Here is a 10511-nt window from a genome sequence, read left to right on the forward strand (position 1 = left end):
CATCGCAAGGCCAACCATCTACAAGTAGTTGTGGCAACTCTCAGACAGATTGCAATCTGCAGTTATTTGGAAACCTCTGCCAATCAATCGGGGTCAGTCTGTGTCAATGAGCGCAATGAGTTTCCTTAATTAGAGATACATGACTTAAAACAGGGCAAAAAGTTGATGCCCATTTTGACCAACAGCAGTTTTTTCTTTTTAATTTTCTCTATTATCTATATTATTAATTACTCTGACAACTACAGTGAGGTAGACGTACTGAGAGTCTAGTGTGGTGAAAGTATGATTGTAACTCACTACTTGATGATCAATATCCAATCTGTATTTTACCAATGAAAACTATGACATCCAGACACAAGATAGTTTCTTAGTTCTTTGGTTTTAATATTGACTTTTATTCCCGAAATAGTTTCTTTTTTTGGCATTTCATTTTTTTCATCCTTTTCATTTTGGGACAAATCCCCAATTTAATATATTAATCTGTAAAAAAAATAAAATAAAAGAATACAAAACTGTCCCAAACTATAATTCTAAAAGCATTTTATCATTTAAAGACCAAGGCAGCGAGTTTCTCTCTAACATTCTTCCGTCTCATTTTACATGAAGAACAACTAAAAGAGCTACAGTTAAAGCTTAAAATGGGGTGAAGCTGAGTCAACGTAATCTCATCTCAGCAGTCATCCCTGTTTGTCCTCCTAATCTGCGGCTGCTTCCACTAAAACATCAGATTCAGTCTCTACTTTTTCTTGTTGTGAGTTAATCTGTGATTTGTGAGGTGCTGCAGGAGCCTGAAGCGCTTCTTGCAGAGTTCACACTCAAACGGCCTTTCATCGGTGTGGGTGCGCATGTGCTTTGTGAGATTCCCACTGTGGTTGAACTGCTTCCCACACTCCTTGCACGCGAAGGGTTTTTCCCCTGAGTGGATCATCTGGTGTTTCTTCATATTCATGATCTGGGAAAAGCACTTTCCACACTGAGAGCAGCGATGTGGTTTTTCTGCTGACTCAGCACACCCGTGATTGGCTAACTCCTCCTGATCTCTAAATTCCCGCCCGCACAGGGAACACCGTGGTGGTTTCTCCTCATGAGCGGACAGGTGTGTTTTCAACGTGGACGGGTGACAATAACCTTTCCCACATTTTTCACACTTGTATGGTTTCTCCCCTGTGTGGCCACGCTCATGGAATATCAGGTGCTGCTGCAGCCGGAAACTTTTGTCGCAGTGTGAGCAGTGAAAGCGCTTCTCCCCGGTGTGTATCATTTGGTGCTTCTTCAAGTTGCTCCTGATACTGAAGGCCTTGGGGCAGAGTCTGCACTTGAAGGGCTGCTCTCCAGTGTGGGTGTGGATGTGTGATGCCAGCGATTCCTGCAGTCTAAACTTCTTTGCGCAAAGCTGACATTGGTAGGGTTTCTCCCCTGTGTGGATTCGCTCGTGCTTCCTCAGTTTGAAAAGCTGTTTGAAGCTTTTGCCACAGTGGCTGCAGTTGTGAGGTCTCTCCTCAGAGTGGCTCAACATGTGTATTCTGAGGTCCCCGCGCCTGGCACAGGTCTTGCCGCACTGGTCGCATTTATATGGTTTCTCCCCTGTGTGGATCAGCATGTGCTCCTTCAGAGTTCCTTCCCTGCCAAACTGCTTCCCACAGACCTCACAGTGGTAAGATTTCTCCCCAGTGTGTGTGAGGAGATGCTGCCGCAGTGTGTACAGCACGTAGAAGCTCTTATTGCATTGTGTGCAGGTGTGAGGCCTCTCTCGTTGAACCTCATTACTGTCTTTGCCCTCGTGACTTTCACCGTTCTCTTTGTGACAGAGCTCATGCAGCTTCAGCCCGCGTTTAGTGTCAAATGTTAGAATGCACCTGCTGCATGAGAACGTCTCCTGCTCCAGCTGGTCTGAATCTTCTGTGGGTTTTGTTCTGCTGCAGTTGTGCCGCTGGTGTCGGAGGACGTTGCTCTTCCTTGCGAAGGACTTCCCACAGTGCTCACAGCGGTGGTGTCGGGGTTCAGACGCAGCATCCTGTTGGTTCTCTGTTTGGTTTTCATTGGTTGAAGACACGCAAGAAGGAGCTGCAAGGAAGAGGAAAGAAGAAAGTGATGATTACAAGTCACAATGCTCAAAATTATTCCATTAGCGTGTTGAAAATGATGTTTAGAAGAGAAGCTTGAAGGACGTAAAAAAATTGATGTTTTAATTACAATCAATCTTCTTTTATAACAAGACTAATGTCTTACCTTTTGACCTATGGCCTTGAAGCATTACATACTAAAATAGCATGTTTACCCATAAGATGAAATCTTTGGGTTCTATAAGCTGTAAAAACTTGAAATTTGAAGGTATTTTCATGCTGTTTGCAATTTGCGAACCTTTATGCCATCTTTGTGACATCGTAAGGCATTGTGTTGAAAAAGTGATTTGTACAGTGCTCTCCATGCCCTTTTATAATACATATATATACTTAATATGGTTTCTTTAAATCTTTTTTCAAGGTCAACTTTGATGTTGAGGGTGCTAAGTTTGTGGATGATCCAGAAAAAATTGTGGGTAAGCAAAGCTTTTACTGATTTTTACATTTGCTGTGACCTTGACATGATTTTCACCAAAATTGAATCAGCTCGAGCTATTGTTGGACCTGAGAACTCCTAGCAGATGCAACAGGGTCTTGCACTAAGTTTATAATACTCAAGCTAATACCAATACTACTCGTACTACTACAACTAATCATAATGATACTAATAACAATAACAACAACAAGTACGGCTGGACAATATGAGAAAAATCTAATGTTCAAATAGCCCCCCAAAACAAAACAAAACAAAAAAAACAAAAAAAACCCACTTTGGTGTAGTACAACATTCAAATCGACCATTCGGTGTTTTACTTCTACTTCAAATACAAAAAAATGACACTACTGTGGTAGTACATCTCTTTCTGTGTTCAACACCAGACATTTAACAAACAAAAGATCAGAACAAACAAAAGTACATCAAGCAATAATTCATGTGACAAAATAAACTAACTGAAATGAAAAAGGTGCTCTTTTGTGCTTATGATATATGAAAATTTTAAAACAAAAAATGGGATTATCTCAAATTACAGAAAGAAAAGTCTAGATAGTGACTATAAAAATGACTGACCAAGAACAGTCACAGGTATCACAGCTGGTTTAACATTTTCTTTGCTGTGTGAGGAGATGTTGACATGTGTCAATGGCTTAATATTGCCATAGCAATTTATACTCGATGGTCACGATAAAGCCATTTTAACCACCATACATGGAAAAACTTGCGATACCTGAAGTATATTCGATATATCGCCCACCCCTAATAATAAGGCCTTTTTCTAGAAGCTAAACATGCTCTGAAATTCATCAGGAGAATTGCAACTGGTGAAGATTTACTTTCACATCAGTTGAATGTGAACAGTTGGGCTTACTACAAATAAACCCAACTGATGTTTTTTTTTTATATGCATATGTGAGATTGGTACACACATGTAACATCACAGGATGCACAAAAAACCCTACAAAAACCAAACCTTTTGTAGCCATGCTGTAAAGCTAACAATTTAGGAGGGTAGTGTGGAAATAATATCATTTAGAAATAATGACATTTCTAGGTTTTACGTTAAAGGTTTGATCTGATCAGCGTCATATTTACTCAGTCTAATGCAAAGACCTCACTGATGATAAATTGGAAAACTTTTGAGTTTTTATTGAAGAGCGTGTCTCTTGCTCCATGGGGAAATTTGTAACTCACACATATGTCGTCCAGTACGGCCCAAACTTCTCATGTTTGATGAAGACCTGAACATCTACTCAGCAGTATCTAATAGTCACAGTGCCACCAAGAGGCAACAGAGCAGTAGTGCAAAGCTAAAATATTGGCAGCAAAGCCTTAAAAAAAACTTTCTGGTGAAAATTTTAAGTTTTAATCAAATAATTAAAAAATTACTAAAACACTAGTTATTAAACATTCACCTCCAGACTCGGGCTCGGGGGTTTCTGCATCTTCAGCTTCCTCTGCTTCAGTGTCCTGCTGTGCCGTCTCTGCTCTGTCTGATAAAGCATCTTCTTCCTGACTTTGCTGTGACATTGCATCCATGTCCTCCTCTGAACTGGCGCCCAGTGCAGCTGTTTCGAGGGACTCTGATAGTTCGGAACACTGTATGAGCCACGCCATCCCTTTGGTGCCGCTGCCGTTCTCCTGAAACACTAACATTTTGCCATCAGTCCGAGCAAGCTCTTCAGGTTTGTTTTCCACCAAGATGTTGTTTTTATTTTCTTCTTCTTCTTTATACAAATGAATCTCTGCTCCGACTCCGCTGTCCTGCCAGACTGGGTGCAGCTCCAGCTTTGAGCCCTCGTACTCTCTCCCCAACTGCTCGTCCTCCTCTTTCAAGTTGAGCTGCAAGCTGCTGTGATTATCGTCACTGTTCAGCACTGGAGTTTTCATGCAGTCCACCAAAGAGACAGACAGCTCCCTCAGAGTGAGGACTGGAAGGTCACCAGACGGGGCTGAAAGGACGTTAAGAAGAGGAAGACACAGAAAACTGATGGATTATTTGCTGACCTCTTCAGGGTTTACTGTTTGAACTTTACTTTAAAAGGAGGCTGAAATAATTTGTTCACATACAGATATGAGCAGTGAGCAAAAACCTTAAACTGTTTTAAAATTCAGCCAATCGCCTGTTCACAGGGCTTTAAAATAGACTCCAGAATGGTGGCCAAGTTTTAAAACTTTTTATAAAACAGATAAAAATCTATGCATTACTTCACATTTTCCCAAAGTCTCTTCAGACTCTATTTCTCAGAAACAGCAGTTTGACAACAGGGCAACATTTGTTACATATGTAACCAGAGAAGACCTCTAAAGAATCATCAGCTATGCATGAAGCTTCAGGCTCATGTGAGTTCAGTCTCTCTCTCCGAGTGGTCATTGTATATGTAAATCTAGACAAAAAAAAGTTTAATTCATGTGAATGCGGATTTTAGCAGATGACTATGTTGCCATAAAAGAAAGAAAAGGCTGGTTTACATTAGTCTTTGTGGGCAGTGTCACAGTTTTATGCCCAAGAAGTAATCTGCCCAAACAGTAAAATCCTGGTTTGCCTGTAACTGTGGAACATCACTATAGGAAATTAAGAACATCGGAGCAGGTCCTCAGGCATGCTGGTACTGATTTGTGGAGCTTGACAGCATGATAAAAATCATACTAGTGATAAAAGCAGTCAGCCCAGACACAAGAAAGGCTGCGTTAGAGCTACCAGCCGAGTGGAGGCCAGTAGCTGTGCAGTTTGTTTTTGGCATTACTAGTGAGTAGTTTGCTTTGTTGAACCATCTCATTGTTATTTTAGCATATTTCTGTTGGTTACTGACTTTCAGTTTAGCCATTTTTTGTTTTTTTGACTATAGCAATAAAAGCATATTATTTATAAAAACTACTGTGTTTGACTTGTTTCTTTTCCCAGCTCTAATTGTTGTTGACTCCCTCATTCCCTTGCCCTTGTTTGTATACTTGATGAGGGTATCTAAGCCTGTGACCAGCACTGTAAGATGTAGGAAGGATCCTGAGCTTGTGTTTCTGAATGCTGCTCACCTTCAAGCTCTGCCCTCGGGACCCCCAGAGTCTTCATACAGTCCACCAGGCAGACAGTGAGCTGCTTGCGGCCCAGCATGGACAGACTGCTGACCGACTCCATGATCGCCCGTCAAGAGACCTGAAAGACAGTCAGGTTCAGCATGTTTTGAGCTTTTCTTGCATATAAATATTTTTTGGTGCAGGCCAAAATTAATTTTGTCAGTGCCAAAAGAAAACCCACTAAAACCCAAATAAAAATATTTTAACTAGTAATTAATTATGTGGGGATTTGTTTACGCAAGTTTAAGTATGTGTCTGTTTATCAAATAGCCCAATAAAATTACCATTTAAGTGGAAATCTCTAACACAGATGCTTTGCCTTTATTGAATGGGACTAATTGTGCTTATGTGTGCAGTCAACCACCAAAAGCCCAAGACAGCAGTACCTTAAACAACCACTTGTTACATTTAAGCCTCTTTGCCACCGGTAGCTACTTGACCCCGGTTCCAAGTGAGCTGAGTTGAGCCAAAAATGTGATGTAACCAGGCTCCATGCCACTGATTGGATGAGTCATAAGAGTGACGCCTCCGGAAGAATCACACTCCTCATTTTTGAAACACAAAAACGAGGGAAATGGCTGCACACAAACCAACACTGTGGTCCAATGATGAGGTGCAGAGGTTTACCATCAGCTTAGCAGCAGGTATACCATCGCCTCGATGTCCTCAACATAACAATGTGTTGTGTTGCTTTGCATTGGTGTCCTATACAAATGACATCACAGGACTTTTGGGACGAATGCTATAACGAATCCTCCCACAGTGAGGTTTAACACCCAGTGTTAAAGGTAAACAACCGAAACCAAGCAGACTTCCTGCTGAAGCATAATTCAGGCTTAAGGCCATGTCATCCATTGTATTCAACATGGCAGCTTCCACAAACCACCAGCCACTGATATGCATTTCAAGTTTATGAGAATGCATCAGCAAGATTAATTAATGCATGTTTATGACTACAAAACCTTTTTTTCCCTATAAAACCAAAAAATAATCATTGACAGCTCCTTTACAATGTCAGTACAACAGGCACAAAAACCTGCAAATATTTAACATCTTCGTCAATAAGAAACGTAAAACATTAACAATCCATCAATAAATATTAATAATAATGACGGTGTTTCGGTGTCACAGTTTACACTGTTTTTATCTGTTGTAGCTTGAGGCACTGCTCTGCTTTAAGCTTCCCGAGTATCTTGGTATGGTTTACTTTACAATAGCCCCAGTTTTAGTTTCCAATTCAGTGCTTAACGTGGCTTTGCGAACTAATTTTCTCCCCTTTAGTTAGCAATTTGAGGCTAACTGTAGCCCAGCTCCTGTTTTACAGCACAGACTTAAACTTCATGTCTGATATCCTGCTCTCCTTACACCGAGCACAAGAGGAAATCCCAGAGCACACAGGGTGAACTCACCAGAAGGAGTTTAGTCCGCTTTCTCCCCCGGCCTAACTCCCGAGCTAAACCGCTCGTGCAGCCCGATTTCCGCTTCGTGTAAACATGAATAAACTTCCACCATCAATTTCTACTTCAGACATGCAGAGCTGCACTCTCCTCTGTTTATAATCTCATCAGGAAAAGAAACTGTGAAGAAGGACGCACAGAAACAACATGAGAAAGAAGTCCGAAACGTGTGTTTGGTGTGTTTTTCCAGCTTTACGCGAAGAAGGGGATGTGCGACCAATGAGCTTTGGGGAAGGGAGGAGAAGGCGGGCTCTTGTGTAGAACTGTAGCCAATCACAGCATGGATGGAGTTCAAAGAGAAGGGTCGCGGCTCAGGACAAAATTGATATGAACGCCTTTCTTTACACTGGTCCGTGACAGTGATTGGTCTGATAGTTCAGATTATTACAGGCGCTGTTCCTCTTATCAGATTTAATTTTAAAATTTCACATAATTTTCATCAGTGTTTCAGTCTAATTACCACAATAAATTCTTTTAATTAGTTTATTTGGGCTTTGTTTTCTTATTTCATATTTGTCACATTTCTTGTCTCAAGTGTTCTATTAAACAAAGATAATCCAAGTAAGTACAAAATGCAGATTTTAAAGGATTTAATTTATTAATGGGGAAAAGAATATCAAAACCTGATCCTATATGAAAAATTAGCTGAGTCCCCAAAACGTAATAACTGGTTTTGCCACACTTGGCAGCAAGAACTGCAATCAACTGTTTGTGATAACAAGCAAAGTGTCTTTTGCCTCACTGTGAAAAACCCGCCCACTTGAGATGCCAAACCATCTCCATTCATCCATATATTATCTTCTGCGAGAGGCACGGTTCACCCTGGACAGGTCGTCAGTCTGTTGCAGGGCTAACACAGAGAGACAGACAACCATCCACAGTGGCGGTTCTAGCCTGTTTGCCCCCCCCCCCCCCGGGCGACACTCCCTCTGACCCCCCCCCCCCCCCCCCCCCCCCCCACACACACACACACACATACACACACATAAAACATATTAAGGATTGTACATTAACATAAAAGTGTTGTCGAAATTCACCAGAGAGACACACACACACACATATGAAGAGAGAGGGAGTATGCATTGTATGCAAACGGATACCAAACAGCTATCATAATTCGTCATACATTGAGAACAGGACAAATCAACAACTGACAATGACTAATTAATATTAAAATCTGTAACATAATGTATTGTTTGGAGTTTAGTCTGTTACTGTTACTGTTTTTACCATTTCTTCTTGGAGCAACTGTAACCCACATTATTTCCTTAGGGATTAATAACGTATTGTGATTCTGATTCTGATCATTTCAGGATGACCTGCCATTATCCAATGACACATCTGCTTACCTGTATCTTTTGCTCGTTTCTCCTCCTCTTCTTTTCTATTTTTTCTAAACTGAGCACCTGATGGCTTTGAACTTTTCTTGTCCATCTTCCATTGGTTTTAATTTTGGACCAGGGGCGGAGCGTGGGGGTGGCTTACTGGGCTTAAGCCCGGGTTGTTTTGTCAGAAGCCCGGGGTCTTTTGGAGTGTAATTTTTTCATAGTTAGATGCCTGGCTGACAACTGTATAAAACAAAAAGTACACACAATATTCGAAGCACATAGTGCACACTGTGGGAATTTACGACTGTGCGTGAATCCCCCCTGATATTGGTATGATCCAAGCTCAGGCACTAAGCGACTGAGCGAGAGGGCTGGGCAGCTGCTGCCTGTGAGTGCGCTGTTGGAGAAACGGAGCCAGCCATACTAAGGAGAGCTTAAGTTTGACCAGGTACCAAAGCAAATCATTCGTACCGTACAAATAATGTAAATATGACGGTGCATCACGAAAGATTGATGTCAAACTGATTGCTTGACCCATATTACGTTACTTGCTCTTCAAGTGAATCAACAAATGGCGAAATGAAAAGCCGAACAACAACAATGCTTTTTCTTTAGAGAGTCTTATCTTACGTGTGTTTATTTCATATTTTCAGTTCTTACCCTCCCCGACTAAATCGGTTTCAGTTATGTACTGAAATATAAGAATGGACATTAGAGGGTTCTTTCAAAGAAAAAACTCAGGTAAATGTTATTTTATATATTATGCTTTGTATGTTGTTCAGTATATTTCTATGCAAACCAAGAGGGATTTCAGTACACAGCAGGATATTCACATTTGTAACCAGATATTTACACTTTAGGGAGAAAACATAAAACATTTTTACTGTACAACATCAATTTAGAGTAAACTTTTGTTTTAGATAAATATTGAAATATATTTTGAATTAGTTAAATGTCAGAATAAAGAGAGACAGAGCTGTCTATTTTTATCACTTTGATCAAATTTAGGAGCACATGTACACTAAGTTTATTGTTAATTAATAAGAAACTCCAGACGATTCCATTCTGAGCTGAAGAAGCTTCTGATAGGTTAGTAGAGTCCATGTGGATAAATTGGTGGCACAGCTGTGGATGCATATAAGGCAAAACGCAGAGCCTGTTTCTGTGACATGGGAAAATCAAGAGATGTCAACAAAAACACCAGGAACAGAACTGTGGAGCTCCATAAGTGTGGCTCAGTTTGAATACAATTTGGTGCCATTTGCAATTAAGAAATACAGATAGTTTCTCTCTTTACTCTTAAAGTTAACAAATATGTTTTTTATATTTATCAATCTAAAAAAATAAACATTTAGTCTGATTTGATGTTACAATTAAAAAGTGTTTGTGTTTTTATGTGAAGAGTACATAAATATCTGGTTTCAACTGTATATTTGATGATTGTCAGCACAGAGAGAGAGAGAGAGGAGAATGAGGACAGAACAGAGATGAACAAGAGCAGGTGAGACACACATGTTAGTCAAATGGTTGTTTACTAAAAGTATCACCGTATCATAGGTCCTCATGTATCTTCTAGTGTTTCTTTTTAGGTTTGTTATTTTTCAAATTCTGTATTTAATAATTTTTTGCAGGCTTGTTTGCACAACAAGGCTAAATAATTATATAAACTTTTCTCAATCTAAATAGTGGACTTTGGTAGAATTAAAAAATAAGTGTAGTGCAGGTCTATGATGATTTTTAGTGCTACTATCATCTAGTTCTGATTCTGGTTCTGTCTTGGTTAAATACCAAGTAGTCCTGATTTTGAACTGTTGTAGTCCTGTTTTAATTCCAGATCAGTTCTGGGTCTGGTTGAATTGGGGTTTAGTCCTCGTGTCTTGATACAGCCCCGACCTTGTTCTGCCTTGCTGCTTAATTAAAAAACTAGTTTAAGGTGTCCTGCATGTGTGATATATATTTTTCCCTATATGAAGTCATTCTCTTTTGAACAAAACTCAAAACAGAGCCTATTAATCTTTCAGTCATTTCTACCCCCCCCCCCCCCCCAAAAAAATAAATAAATAAATAAATAAATAAATCCACAATCCACCAA

General features: G+C 40.1%; 1 protein-coding gene across 2 annotated transcripts; it reads right to left on the reverse strand.

The window, feature by feature from the left end:
• Nucleotides 1-360: 360 nt before the first annotated feature.
• On the reverse strand, nt 361-7309 carry LOC113019438 (uncharacterized). 2 transcript variants are annotated; one of them, XM_026163164.2, is made up of 4 exons: nt 7044-7309; nt 5593-5713; nt 3975-4511; nt 361-2064 (listed from the first exon to the last, which is right to left on the reverse strand). In XM_026163164.2, exons 2-4 carry the CDS (start codon nt 5693-5695, stop codon nt 737-739), a joined length of 1968 nt encoding a protein of 655 aa, XP_026018949.2. In that variant the 5' UTR covers nt 5696-5713; nt 7044-7309; the 3' UTR covers nt 361-736. The 2 variants fall into 2 exon arrangements, with proteins under 2 accessions (XP_026018949.2, XP_080149927.1); XM_080293801.1 differs by lacking the exon at nt 7044-7309 and adding an exon at nt 6021-6146.
• Between the last annotated feature and the right edge of the window lie 3202 nt (nt 7310-10511).

This window comes from Astatotilapia calliptera, chromosome 3, assembly GCF_964374335.1.
Source record: "Astatotilapia calliptera chromosome 3, fAstCal68.1, whole genome shotgun sequence".
NCBI classification, from domain to species: Eukaryota; Metazoa; Chordata; class Actinopteri; order Cichliformes; family Cichlidae; genus Astatotilapia; species Astatotilapia calliptera.

Bases quoted from the DNA above. Each gene is read 5' to 3' on its own strand.
- LOC113019438 (XM_026163164.2), bottom strand. From the start codon at position 5,695: ATGGAGTCGGTCAGCAGTCTGTCCATGCTGGGCCGCAAGCAGCTCACT. The intron at 4,512-5,592 runs GTGAGCAGCATT...ACGTCCTTTCAG, and splicing joins CCCGAGGGCAGAGCTTGAAG to CCCCGTCTGGTGACCTTCCA. The intron at 2,065-3,974 runs GTGAATGTTTAA...TCTTCCTTGCAG, and splicing joins CCCCGAGCCCGAGTCTGGAG to CTCCTTCTTGCGTGTCTTCA.